Source organism: Arvicola amphibius, chromosome 2 (genome assembly GCF_903992535.2).
Source record: "Arvicola amphibius chromosome 2, mArvAmp1.2, whole genome shotgun sequence".
Classification (NCBI taxonomy): Eukaryota; Metazoa; Chordata; class Mammalia; order Rodentia; family Cricetidae; genus Arvicola; species Arvicola amphibius.
In genome coordinates, this window is record NC_052048.2 from 60855943 (window position 1) to 60880829 (window position 24887).

Genomic DNA, 24887 nt, shown 5'->3' on the forward strand with positions numbered 1-24887 from the left:
ACCCACTGCAGAGAGAACAGCCACTTGCTTGCTTGGACAAAGCCCCGAGGACTCAAGTCTGTGACTGGTTGCCATTTATATTGGTCACCTTTGTATCTGAAGGAAGATTTATTTAGGTTCACTATTTCAGGGTATTTTCATCCATCCAGAGGGGAAGGCATGGTAGCACACATCACATCACAGTGGACTAAGCAGGAAGCAGAGAGCAGTTAAAACCAGGCCGGGGGGGGGGGGGGGGGGGGGGGGGGGGACTGGAAAGATGGCTCGAGGGCTAAGAACTTGCCTGCTCTTCCAAAGGTCCTGAGTTCAATTCCCAGGAACCATCTTGTAATGAGGTCTGATTGCCCTCTTCTGGCCTGCAGGCATATGACAGAATGTTGTGTACACAATAAGTAAATTAAAATAAAAAAAAAAAAACAGGCCCAGGCTATACCTGCTAAAAGGCCCATCCCTAGGGATCCACTTCTTACAGCTAGGCCCGACCTCCTAAAGGCCCTACCAGCTGGGGAAAAGGCATTCAGAACATGAGCCCGTGGGTGACACTTCAGATCCCAAATCATAAACACCACTGCTGTCAACACTTCAGGTTTTTGAGAGTTCAGGCGGCTGACCTTGTTTCCCAGCCCTAACAGCCCTTACTAAAACTGTCACTCCTCAATTCTGCGCAGAGCTTGCTAAGGGCTCTAGAAATTTACCTCTCGCTGGCCTCTCTTCGCCTCCGTATTACTCCAAATAGCTTGGTACTGAGGCATTTCAGAGAATTTAATGCCTCTGAGAAATGTGGAGGTTAGAAGAAAGCATCTTCAAACCTGTGTTTTTAAACAAAGTCTCTCTTTGTGGGCAAAAAAAAAAAAGACATCTATGGGTTTTCAATCTTAATATATTTGTTTATCCTGAACTCTTTCTTTCCCTTCTTAAGTGCAGAGAACAAACTATCACAAATTAACACAACAAAACAAATTAAAAAAATAAAAAAACAGCCTCTATCTCTATTCTGATCTGGTAACTTAATTAGCTGGGGGGCCGCAGTCATGGTTTCTCTTGTAAGGATTTTGCACTGCAAACAGTAAGGCAATAGCTGATCTTCCCAGATTTGACCCCATGGTTTGCAATGATGACCCTTATCCTTTTTCAAAGAAATGAAAATTACAACTGAGAGGAAAGTAATTGAAGCATTACAATAACATCTGAAGAGAGCTCTTCCATAGCACAGCACTTCCATTGTGATTATTTTCAGGACATAAACAGCCTGAGGACTAGGAACACTTTGAGTTATATCTGTACGGAAGTGGAAAGAGAGGCCAACACTTGTGCTAGGCAGGGCAGCAAGGATTTTCCTTAGTTTAGCCTGTGAATAAGTGACCCCACCCAGGCTAGCCCAGGCTCACACAGGGCAACAGTAGGCATTGCTATTTATATTTTAGAGAAGACAGAACCACAGCTCAGAGAGGCCCAAATGATCTGAGGAACAAGCTAAGGAGCTTGAGCAAGGGGCTAGAGAGCACATGATACCTCAGAAGTCCAGGGAAGAGAGGGCACTGAAGGCGTTAAATGCTGCAGGTAGAGAGCAGGACTAAGACAAATACTAAAGAGTATCCTTGCATTTGGCCTATCAAGCAATTTTTCCTATGCTCTTACAGTTTGGTTGCCATCACCACATGGTGGATATAGAGGCTAGAGCGAGGGTAATATGAAATCTCACCACAAAGAGCTGGATTTAAATTCTGACAACTGCGCTTCCTATTTATAAGAATTGGAGCAAGACACACAGTCTCTCTGCTACTTAGTTTCCTCACCGTAAAATGTAATGGAGAATGTCTAAGAAAAACAGCATGCATCGAGTTTAATAGAATATTTAGCACACAATTAGTGCTCAAAAAATGCTAAGCTAAACCTAATCAGAAGCCAATTCCATTGTGAAAAAGCTATCATGTGACTTCACTATGAAAGACACAGGGCAATGTGATGGAATCAGGACCAATTATTAAAATAATTAATGGATTTTTTCAAACTATGAAAGAGGGCTGGGAACATAAATTCAGTGATATAGCACTTGTCTAGCATGTGTAAGGCCCTGAGTTTAATCCTTAGTAATAATAACCATAACTGTGTGTATGTGTATGTGGTGTGTGTATGTGTGTGTGTGTGTGCAATAAAGGTGAGCCTTATTTTTATAAGCTACTTAAATTAAAACACATTATGCCTAAATAAAACCAAAAACATGAGTTCGGCATTTGAAATTTTAAAAAATTCTGGAGGTTAGTTAGCAAAGTTGATACCTGTATGTCTTTTTTCTTTGTATTTTCTCTCCCTAATTTCACTGTGAGGCAGAATTAGAAATTATGTCTTACATACCCCTCAATATGTTCCTTTTCCTCCCCTCCAATACATGCTCCATCCCTGGGACAGACAGAAACAAAACATATTCAGTAAAACCCCACTCCACAAGAAGTCAGTCTGTTACCTTCAGGTCCCGGTGGATAATAGGAGTTTTGCACTGATGGAGGCGAGCGACAGCCTCACAGGTGTCACAGACTATCTGCAGGACCTTCATTCTCTGTGAAGCCTGTTTGTAGACGCTGGTTCATCAGGTTTACCAACCTGTCCTCCTAAGACAGGTACAGAGCAAGGAAAGGGTATTAACAGGCAGACTCATCACTTGGACCAAGACACTGGCAGATGTCCAGAAGTGGACTATGGCCAAGCCAGCACTAAAACCCAAGGAGTCTCAAGTCTCTGCTTGAGATTTGTTTTCTTACAACACAATGTCTCCTTGATGCATCAAAACCAGATATTTAATTAAGCACCAGTTGTGAGCAGCCCTCATTGAATCCTCAAGATTAGAAGCCTAACTGACATTATAGTCCGTTATTGCTGCCTGGTAGTCATATCTCCACGGTTGTAGGGAGACGAGGCCACAGCCTCTGTCATGTCTTTCAGGAAAAAAAAATAAGGACAGCACAACCAGACCCAGGGTAGCAGGAAAAAGATGGGTCTATTTTCCACTTTGAAGTCTTAACTCTTGGGGAATTGGTTCTCTGGGAACAAAACACTAGTTACCAATATTAAGCTAAATTATCCAGACCTGAGTCCCTACTGCCTGGCATCATAAAGGTCCTACGCAAAAAAAAGGGGAATAAATTTGTCAATTTTCAAATTTGGTGATATTTTACAAAATCAGATAATAGTCAACAAATGCCAAACACTATGGTTAATGTCACATTTATAGGATTAGAATAAATTTTGTGGGAAATATCTTTTAAAGTCAGAAAATATTAGTAGCACTAAAGATAATTACAAAACAGGGTATCAAACAGTAAGGCAATGATCCCAAACCTATAATATCAGCTACTCAGGCCAAAAGAGCCCAAATTTCCAAACAATGGGTGCATAGGATGTCATCAACTCAATACATTCGTTGCTAACAGTCTGGATTTCTCAAGACAAATGCATTGAAATTCCAAGCTTCCATCATTTTGAAGTTGGAAGTAACAGCATCCGAATGTAGTTTTACCAGTATTACAGCCCCAGAGCAATAAGAGAGTCACCTAGTCAGACAAATGGGATTTTTCACTCGATCACAGGAGGGGCACGTGCTGTGAGTGGGAGAAAGGGTAAAGAACCTGCAATTTCTACAAGCTCCATACGCCTTTATTAATGCCTTCACTGTTTGTTAAGCCCTCATAAAGAAAACCATTCTTTCTATTTTCATGTGGTCTCATTTTTATACACAACCAAACCTTACTCACCTGATGGAAGACAGGGTCTGGAATTACCTATTGCTTTTCATTCTTTGTACCATACCCTTGTAGTCATGAAATAAACCAAGCGCATCAATGGACTGATAAGCTTTCCCATCTGCGAAACCAGAGTATTATCTTCAGGTACAATGGACATAGTCCGTGAAATTGACCCCCATGTCCTTGGCCATGGAAGTGTCAGAAACGAGATTCAGTAGGGTCAACACACACCTCTGCAGAGTCCATGAGAATGAGAACTTCCCATACGTCGCCACTGCTTACATTGTTGATACTAGAATCAATTGTAGCCCACATGTTCTTGTGCCCTGAGACGGTCCCTCTGGTGAACAAGAATGGAGAGGTACATTGTCAGTTATAGATACGCAGGGGCAGAATTAGCCAGCTGATTCCATTAGCACAGACAATTTAACTACATAGAGACAACACTAACAACGTGGATCAAGGGGAGATTGACAGTCAAGAACAAGTTTCTGGTGGTCTTTGAGAAGCCCAGGCAGATCTCCAATAGCAATTCCACTGTCCTGCTGAACACAACACTCTCCAAAGCTGAGGCACATAGAACATCCACTTGTACAATGAATTAGTGCTCCACCTAAACCAGAAGCAAGGACTCCAATGCCATCCAGAAATACTGCAAAGGACCAAAAACCACAACAACTACTCAAACGCATAAAATTAATACAGGGGGGAAAAGAAATCTATATTTCTCCTGTTCTATAGGAACAAAAATAAAATTCGGCTTGAATTTTTTATTTTCTTCTCTTTTGTGTGTGTGTAGAGGGACTAAGGCTAAAGAAAGATTTACTACCCTGTGGCATTTAACAGAGTTCTTTCCAATGCAGTTTTCTTCCCTGAACAAAGAAATAACGAGGGCTTCAGCTGGGTAGCTGCACAAATTCAAAAGGAAAGCAGGCACATTTTTGAACACGCTCAACTTGACCTTTAACAAGAAATATATGAAAGAAAACTGCCTTGCATGATGGAAGAAATTACAATAGCATCTAGACCAGACCCAGCATTATGCTCATAATTAAGCTTTCCAGATGGCCAGCTGGGATAGAAGATGCAGCATCAGCTGAATTGCTTATCAGCTCTCAGGGCTGTTGCTTAGGGTTTTCATGCCTCCAACAGTACATAACTGAGCACCACCCAGGCACTTGAAACCACCTCATACGTTGGGCTAGCACAGAGCACATATCTATGGAGATGATGCTAAAACCATTTTGGTCCACGCTTGCAGATATCCTATGATGATGATGATGATGCTGAAAACCCCAAGGTCATTAAAAACTAAGTTGGGCCAGCAGTGGTGACTCACACTTTAATCCCAGCACTCTGCAGGCAGAGGAGGCGAATCGTGAGTCAAGGCCAGCTGATCTACAGAGCATGTTCCAGGTCAGCCAGGGCTACACAGAAAACTCTGTCTTGAAAAGAAAAAGAAAGAAAAGAGAAAAGAAAAAAACTAAGGTGGGGAAAGAAAACATGAGTAGTAAACTGTGACTTTTATACAAGTGCAAAGCAAAATTAGGATTGTAAATAAATGTAATATATTATTCCTCTCTTGTGTAAAGGCTTAGGAGAAGGTACAGAAAATACATGGTTTCTATGAGTCTATGGTTGGACTCAAGCTTAGGTTCTGGAGTGGTCCAGTGGAAACAGTGGAATTTGCTCCTGCAGATCTGGTTGGGCTTCTCAGAGTCCATGGAAAGCTGTCCTGACGACCCTAAGTGTGGACTCCAATGTGGGGATCTCCCCTGGAGATGCCCTCTCCAGAACCCTTGCCAAAAGATAGCTTACAGTAGTTCCCACCCCCAGAGAGTATATAAGGTTTGGCCCACAGACTTCCTGTAGTGGTTCCCCTTGTGGTCTCTTCCCCTGTTCCCACTTCCCAAGATTACCCAGAGTTGCTTTGCTCATTAAACCTGGACCTTTAATTTGGTTTTGATCTGATTTATTGCATTGGCAGAGAGGACTTAATATCGGGGTCCAGAAAACTTTCACCAAACTCAAAATGACCAAGTTAGCACAGGAAGAACCCTCAAGGCATTCAGTAAAAACTTAAATCCTCCAGCATCAACAGTAATGCTCACTCCACTTTCTGAGTAGTGGATTAGAAAGCACCGCCAACAGACAGAACTGCAACCCCACGAAAAACAGACAATGGTAAGAACGTGTCCAAAGGAAATTTCTGGACACCAATGTGAGAATTTGGGGAAAGAGATGGGATGGGATGAGAATAGACTGAGTTGAGCACTGTCTGTGAATTACTCTCTCAGAATCACTGTGTTTAAAGAAGGGGCTGCCTCAGAGTAAGAATTACCAAGAATTGTGAAAGCACATTGGAGAATGAAAGACTGTAAGATACACAAGACATGGAGCTGATTGGCTGGATCATCCTACAGGTCAGAAGGATGGGGTTAGGATTACTGCTAGGAGGCAGATCACAGAGTGATTTATTTTCCTGCAAAGCGGGGCAGGGCAAAGGTGGTTGCTACACAAGAATGAAGAAAAGGGGAATTCAAGTGGGTTCAGACTATGGCTTGCTTTTGGTATAAAACAAAGTTATCTTCAAAATAGGACAAGAAAAAACTTGATGAGGCAAAAGCCTCAGTGTTACCTGCCTCTGGTCACAGACCAGAGAGATCACAGAAGTCAAGAACACTCTCCAGAGCTCAAGCTTTGTAACACAGAAGGCATTCAGAACAGGAGCCTTCCCTCTACTTTTCAATCTTATCATGGGCCTTTCTAGAACTCATTTCTATTTATGTAATCCAAAAAGTAGGAAGAACTGCAGAGAAACTTCTTTTCTAAAATTATATGTATGTGTATATCTCTACATGTGATGTGTACATGTGAGCACGCACGCCTGAGGGGCCAGAAAGACCCTCTCTCTCTCAATATACTGGAGCTTAAGATGAAGGACGGCCATTCTAATAGCTGGCGTGAGTTTTTTTGCTTTGGAAAAGGGGGCACTTGGTGTGGTGTCGTTTATTCTTCCTTTCACCTCTCCCATACCCTACACCTCTTGTCTAACTCTGGGCAAACAAGCACGTCTCTAGACAGCAGTAAAAGAAACTGTGGGCTGGCTCTTGGTTCTAGTGGAGATCTTGTTGAGCTTCTGCTACCATAAGAAGTCCAAATACTTTTCTCTGCCCTACACCAACATTTTTATTCCGCCCTTCCACACTGTTTACTTTTTCCTGTCACCTGACACAAACTAGAGTTACCCAACTGAAACTAGAGAACACAAACTTGAGAAACCTCAACTGAAGAACTGCTTCCATCAGGTTGAAAATGTGGAGCATGTCTATGCAGCACAGGCCACAGTAGGCAGCACCACTTCCTAGACAGATAGGCCTAAGCGTACATAAGAAAGCTAGCTGAATGTTAGCTTGGAGGCAAAAACCATCAAGCAGCAGTCAATCCTCTATGGTCTCTGCTTCAATTCCTACCTCTAGGTTCCTGCTCTGATTTCCTCTCTATGTACTGTGAACTGAAAATGTAAAATGAAATAAATCCTTTATCCCTCAAGCTGCTTTTGGTCAGTGTTCTATCAGAGTAAAAGAAAATCAAACTAGGACATGTTTTTACTCAGTCTTGTACTTACCGAATAGACCCTTAAAAATGTCAGCTACAGTCCTACTCCGTAGCTCTGCACGATCACCGAGGAATCACACTGAAAAGCAGACTCTGACCTGATAGCCCTGGGCAGAACCAGTGTGCCATACTGCTCTGCTCAGTGGCACGTACCTTAGCAAGGTCCTATAGTAGTGCTCCAAGTGTGGTCAGTCCACAGACACTGGCTGCTCAGTAGACTGCTGCCAGTCCACAGGGAAATAAAGAACAAGTTCAACAATCAACAATCATTCCACCCTAATGAGCTTTTAACCTTTGAAGGAGCAGGTCATCGATTCACTTTCTGGCACAAGACCCCTTCGGCAGCAACTGTACATTTACATCAACTACTTACATGGAGCCAAGACAACTCAACCAAGTAAAAATGATCTCTTCAAAAGCTAGTATCGGTACATTCTCATTCTTTGACATAACTTTTGAGACCGCTTTATTCGCCTCTACATTTATAGCTGTGTTGCTTTGCTGTGGTGGTGTTTGTTGTTTTGAACAGGGATAGCCCCAGGAGATGAATGAAGTACAGCAGGTCTGGTCTGACTCATGAGTAAACAAGCACTGCCATCTTCTGCAGTGCCATCAACAGAGCTGAAAACTACATTCTTTCTTTCGTCAGCCATACCATTCTACACATGTGTTCATAGTGCGCTAACTGACCTCTGAAATACCTGTTTTTTTCTTTTTTTTAAATCCAAGTTTATTCTTTTTTTTTAAAGATTATTTATTATGTATACAACATAGTGCCTCTATGTATGCCCGCACGCCAGAGGAGGGCGCCAGATTAGTACAGATGGTTTGTGGGGGTGTGAGTCACCATATGGCTGGGAATGAATCAGGACCTCTGGAAGAGCAGCCACTGTCTTAACCTCTGAGCCATCTCTCCAGCCCCTAAGTCTTTTTTCTACTCACTCTACTTCTAATCTTTGCCTTCACTGAACCATGCTGGGAAAGCTGGTTAAGATGAACTAAAAGTCCACATATATGTCCTCACTCTTACCCCTAGTGTTAGTCAATCCATTGTTTCAGCTGTAAAAATTGTTCAGTCATCCAAGGCAGCTGTTATACCTTCTGATGAAAACAAAACTGACAAGCATGTCTTCTGTTACTTTAAATAAGTTACTTGTTAAATGTAAAATAACATCAAATTACTGGTAAGAAAAGCTCCAGTACCACAAGAGGACTCTTACAAAGGGACTGATGTCATTTTCATCCACATTAAGGTATTTTAGGACAGCCAACTTAACTTGCTTTCTCTTCTTGGGAGTGGTATACAGTGACATCATCCATAGCAATATGAAGTCTCAAAGATGAAGGGCATTGTAGTCAGACAAAATGGATGCACCTTCCAGCTGCTTTTGCTGATCAGGAGGAATTCTTTCCCCTAGAGTTCCCCTACATAAAAGTTAACATCTTGACAGAGGTTTGACCACATATGACAAGTCATGTTGGCTTTTTAAAATGTATAAAATACTAAAGTCAACTTTATATTTGGCAACAAAGGACTGAATGCCTTCGTATTAAGACTGGGAACAAAGCAAGGATAAATGTGTCATTCAATGTAATATTACAAGTTCCAGCCATTGCAATAACACTACAAAGAGGAAGAAAACTACAGACAAGAAAAAAAAAGCCATCTCTCACTGCAATTTTGGTGAACTGACAGAATATATTATAAAAATTAACTATTTCTAAATACTAGCGGTAAACCTGTGGATTTAAAAACAAAATCTAAAATATAATATCAGAGGCTGTAATTTGGAGGTGTAACATGCAGGGCAAGGCCTAGAACTAGAGAAGAAAATATACAAAATTATTTAAAATCACTAAAAATAAATTTAAAATCTTTGCCATAAGTCGAAGAGCATTTTCAAGCTTGTGTACGAGAAGTACATAATTGGTAGTTAAAGATAGCATAGGTGCAAGTGAATGGGAATGCAGACTATGTTCATTAATTGGAAGATCACAAACAGAAAAGATGTCAGTTCTCCCAAAACAGAAATGCAGGTTTAATGTATTTCCTATAAAAATTCCAGATTAATCCAAAATGCAAATGAAAGGTAATGTGTTGTGGCTTGAATGTGAACTGTCCCCCATAAGCTTACATGTCAGCTCCCAGCTGGTGGTACTGGTTCTGTAAGGTTGTGGGACCCTGCTAGAGAAAGCAAGTCCCTGGGGATGGGCCTTGAGTATTTATGAACTGGCCCAACTACCTGTCATTCTTTGCTTCCTGCCTGCAAACACAACATGGCCACCTGCCACCATGCCTTCTCTTCTTTGATGACTGTAACCGTTCTCAAACCATGAGTCAAATCCTTCCTTAAGTTGCTTTTATTAGGCATTTTGTCACATTGATGAGAAAAGAAACTAATACACTATGTGGATTAGAGTATTTTAAAACATTCTGAGGAAAATATGAGGGAATCTTGTTTGATACCTGGGTGTGGCAGCATACAACTATAATACCAGGACTGGGTGGATAGAGGTAGAGGATCAGAAGTTCAAGGTTATAAGACTCTGTCTCAAAAAAAAAAAAAAAAAAAAAAAAAAGATTTACTATCTACATACAGAAACAAGATTATTAGGATACTGGTGGAAAGATATGCATACAGTTGATAAGAAGACAGACAGAGAAAGTTCTAGTAATGGGCCCTACAATTTAAGTTCCTATGGGTGGGGAATCATCGGAAGTACAGGGTGGAGTGGATATCAAACTCAGGACCTTGTATATAGACAAGCATGCTACGACTAAGCTACAATTCCAGTTCCAGTGACATTTCACAACCAGCAGAGCAGAGAATGCCTTTTCAGAAGGCATGCTAAAACAATTTGTTATCCATAAGCAAAAAGCAGAATGTCAACAAAAGTCTCACAGCTTATATAATGGTTCATGGATTTTAATGTACATATAAAACTATAAAATTTAGAGAAAAAAAATAGGGTGAAAGTCTTCGGAATTGAAGCTAAAACAAAAACTCTTTCTTCAATTTGACCCCCAAAAGCCCCAATCCATAAGAGGAAGCTTGTTGGGTTGACCGACCACCCTCCGCAGGAGGGGGTGACAACAGAAGGAGGAGTAGGAGGCCTGACAGAAGTGAGGCCACGGAGAATGAGCCTAGGGAATTCTCTAAGAACAAGCAGGCTCCTGAGAAGAACAGGCAGGAATCCATCGCTAGCTTGGCCCATCCAGTCAGAGACAACTCTTCAGAGAGTTACAGCAGACAAATAGCCACATCTGAACACCTGAAACACAGCTCGCAGAATAAAGGGAAGCCCAGGGGTCACACTGCTGAAATCCACACACAACACTGAGAGCAAAGGGGGGAACAGACAAGTCCTGGTGAGAACGGCCTGTGTGGGAAAGTGGCAGTGCTTGCTGCCCAGCAGCAGATCAGTAGCAGCAGCTCCCTCCCACAGCAACCACAAGCCAACCCACTGCCCAAAACTGACTAGTTCGTATTCCAGTGAATTCAGGATAAAAGCAAAGCTAACACTTGGGGTGGGCTGTACTGCAGGATGAAAAGAGATAAATCCTTAATCCCTTGGGAACAATGCCTGAAATGACAGTAAAAATCAAGATCTAGCATGACTGGGAAGAACATTCAAAGAAGCAAGTAACCATAATGACCTCTAGGACCCTGAGATGGCACAGAGAAATTGTGTCGGACTGTGTAACATTTTCTTGTTAGCTGGTTGACTTAGCTTTGAAAAAATACAAATTCAATTAAAAATAAAAACAACTGTCATAGTTAATGCATCCCTGGTCCAAAACTGATCCCATTACAAGTAAATCCTAATCGGATCTATTGTCAATGTTTAGGCCCGTGCTTCTTGATTTCTCTCTACTAGCATCAAGTAAGCCCTCATGTTCCAAGGTGAAGGGAGAAAATGAAAGAATGGGATTACTTTTCTAACTTAAGTAAAAAATGGGAAGGGCATTCTGGGCAGAAGAAGAGTGGCAACAGAGAGAGAAATGAAATATGGACAGCTTAGAAAGCAAGGAGCAGCAAGGGGAGGGATGAAGAGGAGCCAAGGAGGAGGAGGGGTGGATGATGGAGGAGGTCTATGTGTTACTTTCATTATTAATAAGAAAACTGCCTTGGCCCCTTTAAGAGTACAGAAAATTAGGTAGGCGGAATAGACAGAACAGAATTGTGGGAAAAAGGAAGCAGAGTTGGGGAGACGCTTCAGGCAGTGGCCAGAGTAAGTCTCCATGCTTCTCCTCTCCGAGATGGATGCAGGTTAAGATCTCTCCTGGTAGAGCGATCCAACCTCGTGGTGCTACACAGATTACTAATATGGGTTAAAGGAAGATGTGAGAATTAACCAATAAGAGGCTGAAACTATGGGCCAGGCAGGTGTTTTAAAAGAATACAGTTTCCGTGTAATTATTTCGGGTGTAAAGCTAGCTGGCGGCCGGGTGGCGGGACGCAGCCCAGCCGCTTCATTCTACAGGTGGAGACATGAAAAATATCCAGGAAACTCCTATATGTAGGAGTCAGGGCAAGCAGAGTACCTTAGGCACACTGCGACAGACCCATGTGGTCTGGAGTGCTTGGTTGGTTGGATCCACAGTATTAGGTCATTCCTAAATACTTTCAGTTTAGACTCTCGCCACAACCTAACTTTTAATTTACTCTTTTCCAAGGTATCACCTCTAGTGAACATCTGGATCTACCTCTGCAACCACACAGACATGCATTTCACTCTTTTATTCAACTGTTTTCTGCATGTTAAGCAATGTGTCAAACTATTGAGTTTCTGATTTTAAATAACTCTCAATGTCTTGGCTGAACTGCCTAAAATGTAACAGGTAAAGCAATATAATTAGTAATAAACAAAACTGTGAAAATACCAAAAATAACAATTGTACATATTTAAAGGTTTTTTTATTATGCGTAATGTCAAAGATAGCAACTAACAAGCTTTCAAAGTTGTAACTTTTGCTTCTGATTATGAAACCCCGGTCAACCTTTCTTTTAAATCCAGTTACTGTTTTCACCATATCATCATAAACATATCAGTATATATTTCTGATACATACTCTTTACTAATGATAGAAAATGAAATCTATACAATTTAGTATGTTATTTAAAGATGTGCATTATTTTTAATCAGTGTTATCTGTGTGTAAGTGCATGCAGGTGCTCTGAGAGGTCAGAGGGCACTGGAATTCTCAGGAGTTAGTTGTGATTGTGGGTGTTGGGAATTGAACTTGGGTCCTCTAGAAGAACAGCACATGCTCTGAAGTCCTGAGCCATCTTTCTTTAGTAAGTTTTTTTGTTTCTTAAATTAAGGTATAATTTACAAAATAAAAACCAGATCTTAATGTGTTTGAGTTCTGACAGTTATATATTCTGTGTGACCATACAGAAACAACAGACTTCCATAACTCAGAATAATACATCTTCTGGCCCATTTCCCAACGCAAATAATTATTTTCTGACTTCTAATGCCACAGTGAGTTCTACCTATTTGTGGGCTTCTGTAAAGGGAACTACAAGGCACTATTAAGTACTGACACTGTAGCCAAAGCACAGGAAGCACTTCAGCTGGAAAAACCGTCAGAAGTGTCAAGTTGTGTCAGGGAATAATCCCAGGATGCAGAAGGGCTCAGAGGAGTTGGCGACCAGAGCAAGGGGCTGGTAACTGAGGGAAGCAGAAAGAGAGAAAAGCTTCCTAGAGAGTTTGGCTTTCCAGATTAAATGCTTTCCCAAGGTCCCAAACTACTTTACTAAGTTAAATTAGTCAGTTTTCCCAATAAGCTTCTTTCCTCTCAACCTCCACTTGAGGATGATCAAAGCAGGAACAGAGTCCTATAGGCCCTCGTTATTGGTACTTACCTTGCACAAGAGCTTGCTGCCTGCACAAGAAAGGATGCAGGCCTGCCCCAGTAACTTTCCTAGGGTAACATAATATACCTGTCCTGAAACAGCCACAGTAGATACATGGCCTGAGGGTAAAAATGCAGTACTATTATTTTATTAAACAGACATAGCAATAAAACTTACTCCTAATGATTTGTTTGCTAAACTCACATATCAATGCATTGCTCAACACACATCAGAAAAGCTTCTTGCAACAGATGGCAATGAACACAGAGACTCACAATTGGTTAGTGTACAAAGAATTAGAGACTTTGGAGCTCAGCCCTCAATGGGATGCCTGTATCACACCTCTTCCCTTAAGGTACAGGGAGGGGAGCAGAAAGAATTAAGAGCCAGATTTCAAGGAGAAACAGTGTTTTCCACAACAGGGCAGATGCACACATGAACTCACATCAGTTATAACATTATGCACAAGACCTGCAAAGCCTCAAGCCAGACAAAAACCCAGCATGATGGAGAGGGTAGGCAGGAAGCCACCCCTAGTGGAGGAGCTATTAGATTTGAATTACTACTGGAAGAGGCAAAGTCAGTTGGCTTTCAGTGGTTGACACCTGGTATATCAACCACACTTCAGGGCAGGCTCCACACTAGGAGCAGTTTGGCCAAACACAAAACTGGGCTTACTGTGTTTTTAAGAGAGAACACAAGAAGTTGGGTAAGTATAGAGTTAGGGGAGATTCTGGAAGAGTTGAGGTGAGAAAATGAATATGACCAAAAACATATGTATGAAATTAATAAAAACAGTATTTTAAAATACATAAGGTTTTAAGTTGGGCAGTGGTAACATGTACCTATAATCCCAGCACTAGGGAGCAGAAACAGATGGATCTCTGTGAATTTGAAGCCAAACTTGGCTTATAGAGTGAGTTCCAAGACAGCCAGAGTTACACAGAGAAACCCTGTCTCAAAAAAGTCAAAAAGGTGTGTGGTGTGTGTGTGTGTGTGTGTGTGTTATACACACACATATATCTACGCATATCTACATATATAGACACACATATACACACGCATGCATATATACCAGATATACATCATTATACATATATCATATATATGACATATATATGGTTTAAATAAAGAAAAATAAGAAGCAGTTATAATCCCAAAAGTCTTACCATGATCTGAATCTCCCTCTTGCACACACCTGGAGGTCATGCTCATTGTTGACAAACATCCGTTTTCAGGGCACATTTCACCCCACTGCTTGTTCTCACCAGAAAGACAAGAGCAAATCCACCTGTGAGAAGAACACACAGAGAAACTCTTTTGAGCAATTGCAAGTCAGTCAGGAACTCAGGCTGCTGCTGTCACCTCTCATGACACTGATACCACTATCAGCCAGTCTCCAAAGTGGCCTGGCCTTGATAGCATTCTTATACTCTTGAACTTAGAGCCAGAGTCAGAATCAAGGATGAACAGCAACTATCTTCCAAAGAAACTACAAGAGTTTTTAAAAACTAAGCTCAAGTACTTTCTTTCTTATCAGAGAGGCTAGAAAACATATTATTTTAGTGCTTGCAAACATAAACAGTTGGTCACTGTATTTCAGGAATCTTCTCTTCCTTCTTCTTCCTCTCCTCGCTCCACCTCTCACTCAGGTGTAACAGGAGACCCTGAAGACTCCTACCTGTTGCTACACGTGCTGTAAGACCCAGTGTGAATAAGCTGCTCTATAGTGGGGACATCAGGACTCACTGATCAACACCCCCACTTTCCTTTATCCAAAGACAGCTCACAATTCATTAACAGACATTTATGTAACTTTAACTGAGACTCTCAAATGTGCTAAATTAGTTTGTTCTAGGAGTTCCACATAATCTTAGAACTCCTAACTTACACCTAACCCCTGAAGCACTGTCTGCCTTGAGGGTCAGATAGACAGGGTAGCAAAGAAGTCACAGGTCAAAGTCTTCAAAGAAGCAGCAGTTGGAACACAAAGCCCAACTGCCTGCCTTGTATACCTTCATAACTTAGTTCAAATGTCCTCTCCATTAACCCCGTGTAGTAAAAGCATCACTAAGCTATTCTTTGCACAGAGTTGGTACAAACTGGATACAAGAGGGAACACAGAGGGAACTGATCAGTATGAGAACTTGAGCTGAGGTTGTCATACAGTACTGAGCTAGCAACCATTTGCAAAGCTGATAGAAAACCAAACCAAAAAGCAGCCAATAAAAGAGATCTTAGGCTTCACTGGTATTGTTTTTAACTGCCCCGAGGCTCAGTGATACTTCAGTGCCTGTCTGATGGTGTTCTCAGCACTTACTAGCTTTACAGTAACTATTCAAGCTAACCTGGGTAAGAATCTATTCCCTTCAGCCACTAAAGCCTTATACATAAAGTACTGTCCCTTATTTTTCAGAAAATAGATGTATCATTCTGTAAAAAATATGTTAGATGGACTCAGACATTTCCCAAACCTACATTGTGATGATAATTTATCAGAGATTGCAGGTCTCTCTATTGACTGTCACCACATTCTTCAATATTAGATAAGCACCAAAACTTCCCAAGGAATCTATACTAACCGCTATCATTTTTATTCAAGCACGATTTATTTTCTTGCAATACATTAAACTGTTTCATTATCAATTTTAAATGTAGATTTTTTAAGGGTACTTACTTTTTTGTTTGTTTTTCAAGATAGGGTTTCTCTGTGTAGCCCTAGACGTCCTGGAACTGATTTATAGACCAGGCTAGCCTTGAACTCACAGAGATACACCTGATTTCTGCTTCCCAAATGCTGGGATCAAAGGCAAGCACCATCATGCCCGACTGAATACTTACTTTTATTAAAAAGAACACCCAGTATGAAAATTTAACTTGTCTCTCTCTTCCTCTCCCTCCCCATTTCTTCATACATTACTTTTGTTTTTTGAGACAGGGTCTCATGTGGCCTTGGCTGGCCTTGAACTGATTCTCCTGTCTCTGCTCTGGTAAGTGACAGATTATTAAATGTGTATCATCATACCCAGCCTACAATTCCAAAATTCCAAGATGCGTATTTTTAGAATATATAATTTTTAAGAGCTGCAATGAAAATTAAATGCAAGAAATATGTATCAGATCTTGTCTAATAGTACACAAAACATACTGTAGCACCATTATCTTCCCCCCAAAAAATAATTTATTGAAACTATGATGTAACTTACAATTTATTAGAATTGGATAAAGTAGCTGCACAATTTCAAGCTTTCCATTTATATTAATGACTGTTTTATACATAGACTAAGGAGATGTTTATTTTGTCAGATATTTTGAATATTTTATAATTTCTTTTAGCTATGGCCTGGGCACAGGATCACCATAAAAAGCATGAAGCCCAAGGAATCTGTTTTATAGGTAAAGAAGTCAAGAGACGTTTTAAGAGTCCTAGAGCCTGCTGTGGGAAAAAACCAGGAGTGGTGTCATACTCCTGACTGTCCAAAAACTAGTTCCTTCCACTTCACCTAGTGTGGCCAAAAAACAGAATACCTCTTCATATAACAAGGCAAAAGCTGATGGCTCTGCTGAATTAAATGGGAAAATGAGCATTTCCTTCACTGGAAATAAGTTAAGTAACCTTTCATTTCACAAACAACCAAAGACCAGAAATGACAGCCCTTGATCGTCAAGGTTAAAAAAAACAAAATGATTTGCAAACATACACATTGACTCATAAACTGTTCACAGAAGTTCTTGCCTGAAGAGTTGATTGTTGACAAATGTTCCCCTTCCCGAGAATTTCAATGTGACATATTTTAAGGGCATTTTAATGTGTGATACCTAGCATCACTGAAGGACAAGTTACTCTTTTTTGAAGCAGATCATGCTGCTGCAATTTAAGATAATGGCCACCAGATGGAAGCAGTGGTGCAAAAAGATGACCTCTCCAGCCAGGGCTGAAAACAACTCAGCAAGTCAATACAGATTTGTGAGGCCTACAATTATGATAAAGCTTAAAGCAAAGCAACAGATTACTATACACCCAGGATAGTCAGAACCACACTACTCAGCATCTATGCCCATAAAAGGCCTGTGAGTGGGAAGGCTTTAGACATGAGATTAAAACTGAAACCTAGTCAGATTTGTCATCCTAAAGATGTCAGCTACTACCAGTACAACAGTGGCCAAATGGAGATGTAAACTATTAGGTGAGAGGAAGAAGGGAGGCAGGAACACCTTAGCTACTTCTCCAGCACGGGCCCTTGCATGTCTTTATAGGTGAAGAAGCAGGAGCACTGACAGCAGTGCACCAGCAACAGCCCATTTCTTGGACCAGGGGAACAAGTCTCGGCCTCTAAAGCTGCACTGAGGATGGTCTACACAGAGGTAAGAGAATCCATTGGGCCTGTGCCCAGTCAGCTTATTGGCATTTACATTCACAAAGGGCAGGGAGGCTCCATCTATGAAGAAAAGCAGATGAGGTAGTTAGGGTAATTTTCATATAGCCACAATTGGCCTCTTAAGAATGTAGATTTTTGTTTAATTTACAAAAAGAACCTATTTTCTTCTGCTTTCCCTAAAATATATGGCACTACTGTTCTTTCTAACTTGGTTTTTTTAATATATTAGCTGCACAGAATGAATTTCACTATGACTCACCATACATCATATAATATACTTCTGTCATAACCTCTCAATATTGTACCTTTCTTGTTTTAATTAGTTGTTTTGCTGAGGCAGACCATTCTCTTTCATCTAGGCTGACCTAGAACTCACTCTGCAGGCTTCAAACTCATAGGAATCCTCCTGCCTCTGCTCCTGAATTTGGGGATTATATATGTGATATATCATATCCAGCTTTAGATTTTAACTTTTGATGGGAACACAAATTACTATTTGCAATTCCCTGTGAGTTAGTACTGCATCTTTGTGGTTGACCTCTGGATCATCACACATTAGGACAAGGTTTAATACATAGCGAGAATTCAATAATAAATTAGCTTCTCTCAATTATTACTACATGAACAGAAAAGGTAACAAAGTATATAGAGACTATCGGAAACTGAGTACTAATGGCTGTGAAGGCACAGCTACCACACACATGCAGATAACTGTTTTCCTACAGAAGTATGAAACTGGTTTTATCAGTAATATCTACTCTGTGCGTGTGCGTGTGTGTCTGTATTGTGTCTGTGTGCATGTGTCTGAGTGTGTGTGTGTCTATCTGTGTGTGTGTGTGTGTGTGTGTGTATCTGCATCTCCTTGTTTATGGAGGGTGCACATGTGTACAGGTGAGTGTGTGTGTGTGTGTGTGTAAACCAGAAATCAATCTTGGATGTAGTTCCACAGGAACTGCCTACCTTGCTTTGTGAGACAGGGTTTCTCACTGGTCTGGAGTTTGCCAATAGGCTAAGTCTGGCTTGGAGCTCCAAAAATCTTTGCTTCCCTAGTGCTGGGATTACAAGCATGCCCTACCATGCCCAGATTTTTATGTGGGAGCTGAGGACTTAACTCAGATCTTCAGGTTTACACAGCAAACACTTTACCAACTTAACTACCCTCAACCCCTAGCTCCAATCAGCAATGTTCATCTCTAAAGGTAAGATAAAGGGCCAGAGAGATGGCTCAGCCAATCAGGGCACCTGCAGCCAAGCCTGGTCAAATGAGTTCAACCTCTGCCATCTACAAAGAGGAAGGAGAAAACTGATTCCTACAAGTTGTCCTCTAACCCCTACATACCCCTCCCCCAGATAGACAGAAGGAGAGAGATGTGAAGATGGAAAAAAATAAAATGTAAACCCAAATTTTATTTGGAAACTCTAGATTTAAACACAAGCAATAAATCACATTTTATATTAATGTTGAACAACCCAACACTATTGAAGTTAAACACTTTACAGACCCTGAGCTTCCAGTTCTCTGCCTCTGCCCTACTCTAAACCCTTCATCTTACTGATGTGCAGAGACAGGAAGTAACACAGTGAATGTTCCACAACCTTAAAGGAATACATGCAGGCATAGTTCAATATATCAGCATATATTGGTTAACGTGTTCTTGCCAGAAGAAGAGTCATGGATAACCCCACACCCAGCACTTGCATATGACTATTTTTTCTACATGAAATAGATGAAGAAAGATTAAGTACCTTCTTCAAGAACATAGAGAAAATTAGCAAGAAATTCTACAAGACACCTCACTTTTCTGTAGTTTTCTTCTTAAACCAACTGTACTTAACAACACAACGACCTCAGAACTTTATGCATTTCTGGAACCATGACTATAGTGACTCTATTGCTGTAGACCATTCTTTCCTCTACCTCACATCCTGCAACTGGAGCTCGAGTTTCTATCTCTGCACATTGTTTTTGCTTGGCCTAAACAGAATCATACAGTATAGACTCTTTTATCTGACTTCTTTCCCAAATCACATTTCTAGATTCATTTTCACTGCTACAGGTATCAGTCTGTTCCACCATATGGATGACCAGCCTTTATCCACTCACCATGGAAGAATATGTAATGTCTCTAGTTTGGGGCTATTACAAATAAAATAAAATAAAATCTGTATAGAAGAAAGGCCTTTTGCATGGACACAGGTAGTCATTTCTGGGCCACATGACAAGCTTTGCTGCCCAAATGGTTTCTCACAGTGACCATCAGTCACAGGGAAGTTCTAACTCCATGTCCTTCCCAGCATATGGCACAGGTCTTTTCAGTGTAGCCATCCATTTTCATGTGTCCTCATCTGACTGTGATTTAATTTGCATGTCCTAATGCATCCTGAATCACTCAAAGTCCTAGGATGAGCCGCTGTCCCAACACTTTCCTGAAAAAGGCTTTAATTAGCATAGAATCAAGGAGTCACCAAAAAACTTAATGATACAACTAGGACCACTACTTCTCAAATACGCAAAGATGTCAGTGTCAATTCTCTTCTGGGAATGAGAATTTGTAATATAGGTATCACTCTGATACAAGCCAAGACAGACCTGACAACCTCACTTCCACCATCATCGTAAGGCCAGCGAAGTGTGCAGGACTGTATTACAGCTTCCACTTGACTGGGAAGATAATAATATAATCTTCGAACAAAATCTCTCAGACTTCATATCAACAGAAGATCACAATCTCCAACAGAAAACTTCTCAAAGATAAAGATAAAACCTTCCCTGGGACCTTGTCGTGATCTTTGGTGTCCATAAATGGTACTGCCACTAAGGCAAGCAGGATCTCTACTGCCTCTTCATCAAACACTGAACTATGGAGAATGGCAGCAGGTTTGGTATCCTTCTGCAAGAGGCAGAGTCATCAGTGACTTCCACTCAGGAAGGAAAAGTGAGCACTGGGAAAGGTAGGCAAGCACACAAAGAAGAAACCCTCCATGCTGGTTATCTGAGCAGTGACGGGTGAAGTCAGACAGAGGCTGCCTGTCCTGATTTTCAGACAGGGCTTTTGGAGTCACTGCCAAAAAGGTTTTTGTTGTTGTTGTTTTGTTTTGTTTTGTTTTTGTTTTTTGTTTGTTTTTTGAGACAGGGTTTCTCTGTGGCTTTGGAGCCTGTCCTGGAACTAGCTCTTGTAGACCAGCCTGGCCTTGAACTCACAGAGATCCGCCTGCCTCCCGACTGCTGGGATTAAAGGCGTGCGCCACCACCACCTGGCTTTTCTGTTATTTTTAATTGGGCCAAAATTCTAGGCACTAAAAATCTGGGATCTGGCACCTACCTATGTTTTGCAGGTAAAAGTAAACCTCACTTCTCAACCTAAGATCTATCTACAGCTTTGAGAATGGCATCTACTTGCCCAGATCAGGAAGACAAAAGTCACAGGAACAGAGATCTAAAGTGAGAAATGATTCATCCAGGCACATTCTGTGCCCTTTGCTCTCCCCACAAAGGTGCCTTCCTTTAAAATAATAGCAAACTCGGTGAGTGTATTTGATGGAATGCAGCTGCTCCTTGATTTACCCAAGGAAGAGAAAATAAATATGAAATAGAAGTCTTTGAATGGGTCAGACGGAAAACCTAGCTGGGGTGGAACTGCCTCAAAAAAGGGCTTATGAAAGGGTAGCCTGGGCCCATGACTGTTTCTCTGGCTTCCACTCCCTCATCTGCAGACATGAAAATCGAGTTTACAGGTTTTACGCTGAGTTCCAAAGCCCTAATTACAGATGTTCTGCAGTTGACAGAACCTCCTCAGCTTCAAGCAACACAGCTCAACCTTTCCCTGTTTACAAGTTCTAGAAAAGATGCTAGTCAAAAAGAAAGCGGAGGGGGGGGGGTAGGTTTTAGAGGAGGAAAATTAACCCCTAAATATTCCCCAGCTCCATGTGAAAGTATTTTATGAGGGCAAGGGAAGAAGGGCAAGGTGCAGGACTATCAGGGGTCTCAATGTGTCTAGCCAGGTTCTTGGGAGGAGGCTAAGCCACCCCACTCACCTCACGCTATGACCATGAGCATTCCCTCAGATCTAACACTTTAGGTTCACACGCTGGCTCAGGCATGCCCTATCTCCCCAAGGCCATCCCTACCTGTCAAGAACAGCTAAGCTCTCCCTTGCAGTGTCTAAGACATGGGAGACCATAGCACCAAGCACACACAGGCTTGCTCCACCACCCCTGAAGCCCTTTTGTGCCATGATCGCTCATCATGAAGTTCTAAATCTGTAGTACTTCCTTAGGTGTCTAATAGGGCCACAGAGATCACAGATCTTGTCAGCTGACACTCACTGTCAGGTAGGTCACCTGAGGAATGGGGCCTTATGACAGAATAGGAAGTACCTGTCTTCTCCTGGGGCAACCACTCCTCAAGCTTAAAATGGTTGCCATGGAGCTATAAGAATTAAGGGATGCCAAGTCATCTGATTTCCAAAAGAAACTGTGTTTTTAGGTGATACCTGATTTTTAGATACAGTATTTTAAAAAAGAAAAAAAGTCTCCTAAATCCTAATCAAGTTAGCTCCAGGTTAGGACAGAGCTGCATGCATGGTCCTGCTTTGATCCTTCTAAGAACGTGCAAGGTAAGGAAGCCATGCATTACAGCCTCCACCTGACCTGTCCTCTAGGCAAGGACACTTCATGTTCTGTCCACAGGGTTTCTAAGCCCCCACAGGGATGACCAAGAAGCTAACAAACACCATCCCCACTTGACTCACATTGGAGACAACTTTGCCAGAAGTTTCAGAAGGAGTGACAGTTTTAAAGCTCTAGAGCAGATGGCAAGAGCACAGCAAAGCCTGCACAAGAGAAGAGGTCAGTGTGGTCCAGTGGAGACTCTGGGCTTATTTTCCTAACGTCAGTTTCTCTCTTGCCTTAGATTGAAATCACCATGTGCCAGGTCCTTCTGGGAGAACATATAAAAGCAGACTTTCTCCCTGGCAGAAAGAACACCCAGATGGGGATACTTGAGGTAGTCAACTCCCTCTCCCCAGCAGGACTATGGGCACAGAACCAGAAAGTGATAATACTGTCAGTGGTTCAGAAACATTCACCAATCCCAACCATGTCACAGCCCAGGTGAAACATGGGATCGCTGCAATAACCTCTTCTTCTTCAGGCCTGCAGTGACCTGGCAGCACCTCTAGCTCAGGGAGCTGTCTTAGGGGTTTGGAAAGAATGCTCCTCTAAACTTCATCTCTACAAACGGTCCCTGCCTGTTTGGAACAAGGGAGAAGAGTTGAAATCAAGAGAGTTCTGTGAGGAACCAGAGCACACTCCCTGGCTTGCCAATAGCTAAGTACGATGTGGCCTTCCTCCTGCAATCTGGCCACACCTTCCCCGCACTGCTGTCAGGAAACTGTTACCTGGAAAATGTAAAAAGAAGTGGAGAGAAGACACTGATTCGAGTTGTATTCTCTGTTCACTGAAATCCACAGCTACTTCCCATGGTCTAAAGAACCATGTTTTATTCTACCTACTGCAGCTAGCTGATCTGGAAGAAGATATTGAATACCATTCATTGATCTGAAACTTATTAGTTTCTCAGCCATCCTAGAACGAACACTGCCCACTGCCTGTGACCTGTAAAGTTTAAATAGAGGTCGTCTCCCTCGCTTCCTTGAGACAGTACAGCCTTCCGACCCTTACTCACATAGCCCATCCTACTAAGAACACTCCTGCTTCCTCACTGCTGTGCACACTGCAGCCAGCCTCTATGCTTCTCTCTTGGCATGACTAGCTGTCACTTATCATCCTAAGTTTCTTTAAGTTCCTTCCTTGGCCAAGCCTTCTTTGGTTGTCTGGGTACTAGTCCCTTGGTATGTCCAGTATCCTCTATTTTTCCTTTGAGACAAAAGTGTAATAAATGTTTTGGTGGGTGGTTCCTGGTCTGATCCCTTCTTCCCCTGTACACTATAAACTGCCAAGAGCAGACGTGATGACTGATTCACTGTGGCACTCCTGCCACCCAGCCTTGTGTCTGCCACATAGCAAGTGCCCTTGTGCTTTGTTACGTAACTTGTCTGCCTCGCTCCATAAAGGCTTCCAAACCAAACCAGCAGAGTGACAACAAGAATTTCTACCTAGTCCTGGTCTTTCAGTCTCTCAGAATCTAGAGTTCAGGAGAAGGGCAAAACTTAAGAATGCCTTCTTTCCAGGTGGTAGTGGCACAAGCCTTTAATCCCAGCACTCAGGAAGCAAGGGCTGACAGATCTCTGAGGTCAAGACCAGCCTGGTCTACAGAGTGAGTTACAGGACAGTCAGGGCTCCACAGAGAAACCCTATGTAGAATGCCTTCTTTGTGTAAAGATGATAAAGTTTCCCAAAGGGAAAACACTTTTCTTCCCACCCTGGCACCTAAGGACAGGATGGAACAAGGGCCACCTGCAGCACCCTTCTCATTCAAGCAATGTGCTGACAGTGCAGATCACAGAAACAGTAACACACGCCATCCTGCCTATCAATGATCCCTTCCTGCAAAACAAAAACAAACTTGTGCTGGGAATGAAAACCCACTTCAGTTCAGGAAAGGAAATCATTCCATGCTCAGTCCCACGGCATCCACAGCTAGAGGAGAAAGGAGTCACTCCATGGGCAGTCTCCTAGGAAGTAACTGATGTGCAGCTAAGGGAGACACATCCACCACTAAAAGGCAGATCTCCAAGCTCTGGTCCCACCACAACCCTGTGAACAGTACTGGTTCACACTCTCCTAAGGTCTCTTCAAAGACAAAATCTGTCTGACATTCTCTCTGCTACAACTGTTCATTCTAGAACATACCAGCTTAGTTAATACCTTACTTAAAGTGTTTTTTAGCTTGCCACATTTACTACTGCTCCGGAAAAAACGTCTTCCAGTGTGTTGATCTCAGTCCAGTAGCCAGGTGACGGATCACTGATGCTGTCAAAGGTATGGGATACAGAACCCTGGAGTGCTCTTCGTTGCATCACACTGGTCACCTCTTCCAGGTCATCCTGTTCTGCCCAGCACTCCTAGCTCTGGGAGATGAGTTATCCTGGTGGAAAGCACTGACATTCTTAGTTCCTAGCTATTCATTCCAATTTAACTCCATGCTAACCTTTTCATTTGTACATTTCACTTTCCATTCGACATTTCATGTCACTGAATATACTACCCAGCACCTCCATCCACCAGTCTCTAAATCACAGTCCTTCCCCCAGTACTGCATGTCAACTCAAGGTCATTTTCTCACGCTAACGCATGCTGTCACTCAAGTGACTTCAGAATCCTTT

At 41.9% G+C, this 24887-nt stretch overlaps 1 protein-coding gene across 1 annotated transcript in view; it reads right to left on the reverse strand.

Moving 5' to 3' along the window:
- The window catches only part of Aak1 (AP2 associated kinase 1), a 168293-nt gene that overhangs the window by 82271 nt on the left and 61135 nt on the right, over positions 1–24887 (reverse strand). Inside the window, 7 exon segments of the mRNA XM_038318093.2 lie at positions 2465–2548; positions 2550–2609; positions 3972–4078; position 12433; positions 14392–14418; positions 14421–14456; positions 14458–14513. Coding sequence (XP_038174021.1) covers positions 2465–2548; positions 2550–2609; positions 3972–4078; position 12433; positions 14392–14418; positions 14421–14456; positions 14458–14513 — 371 coding nt within the window.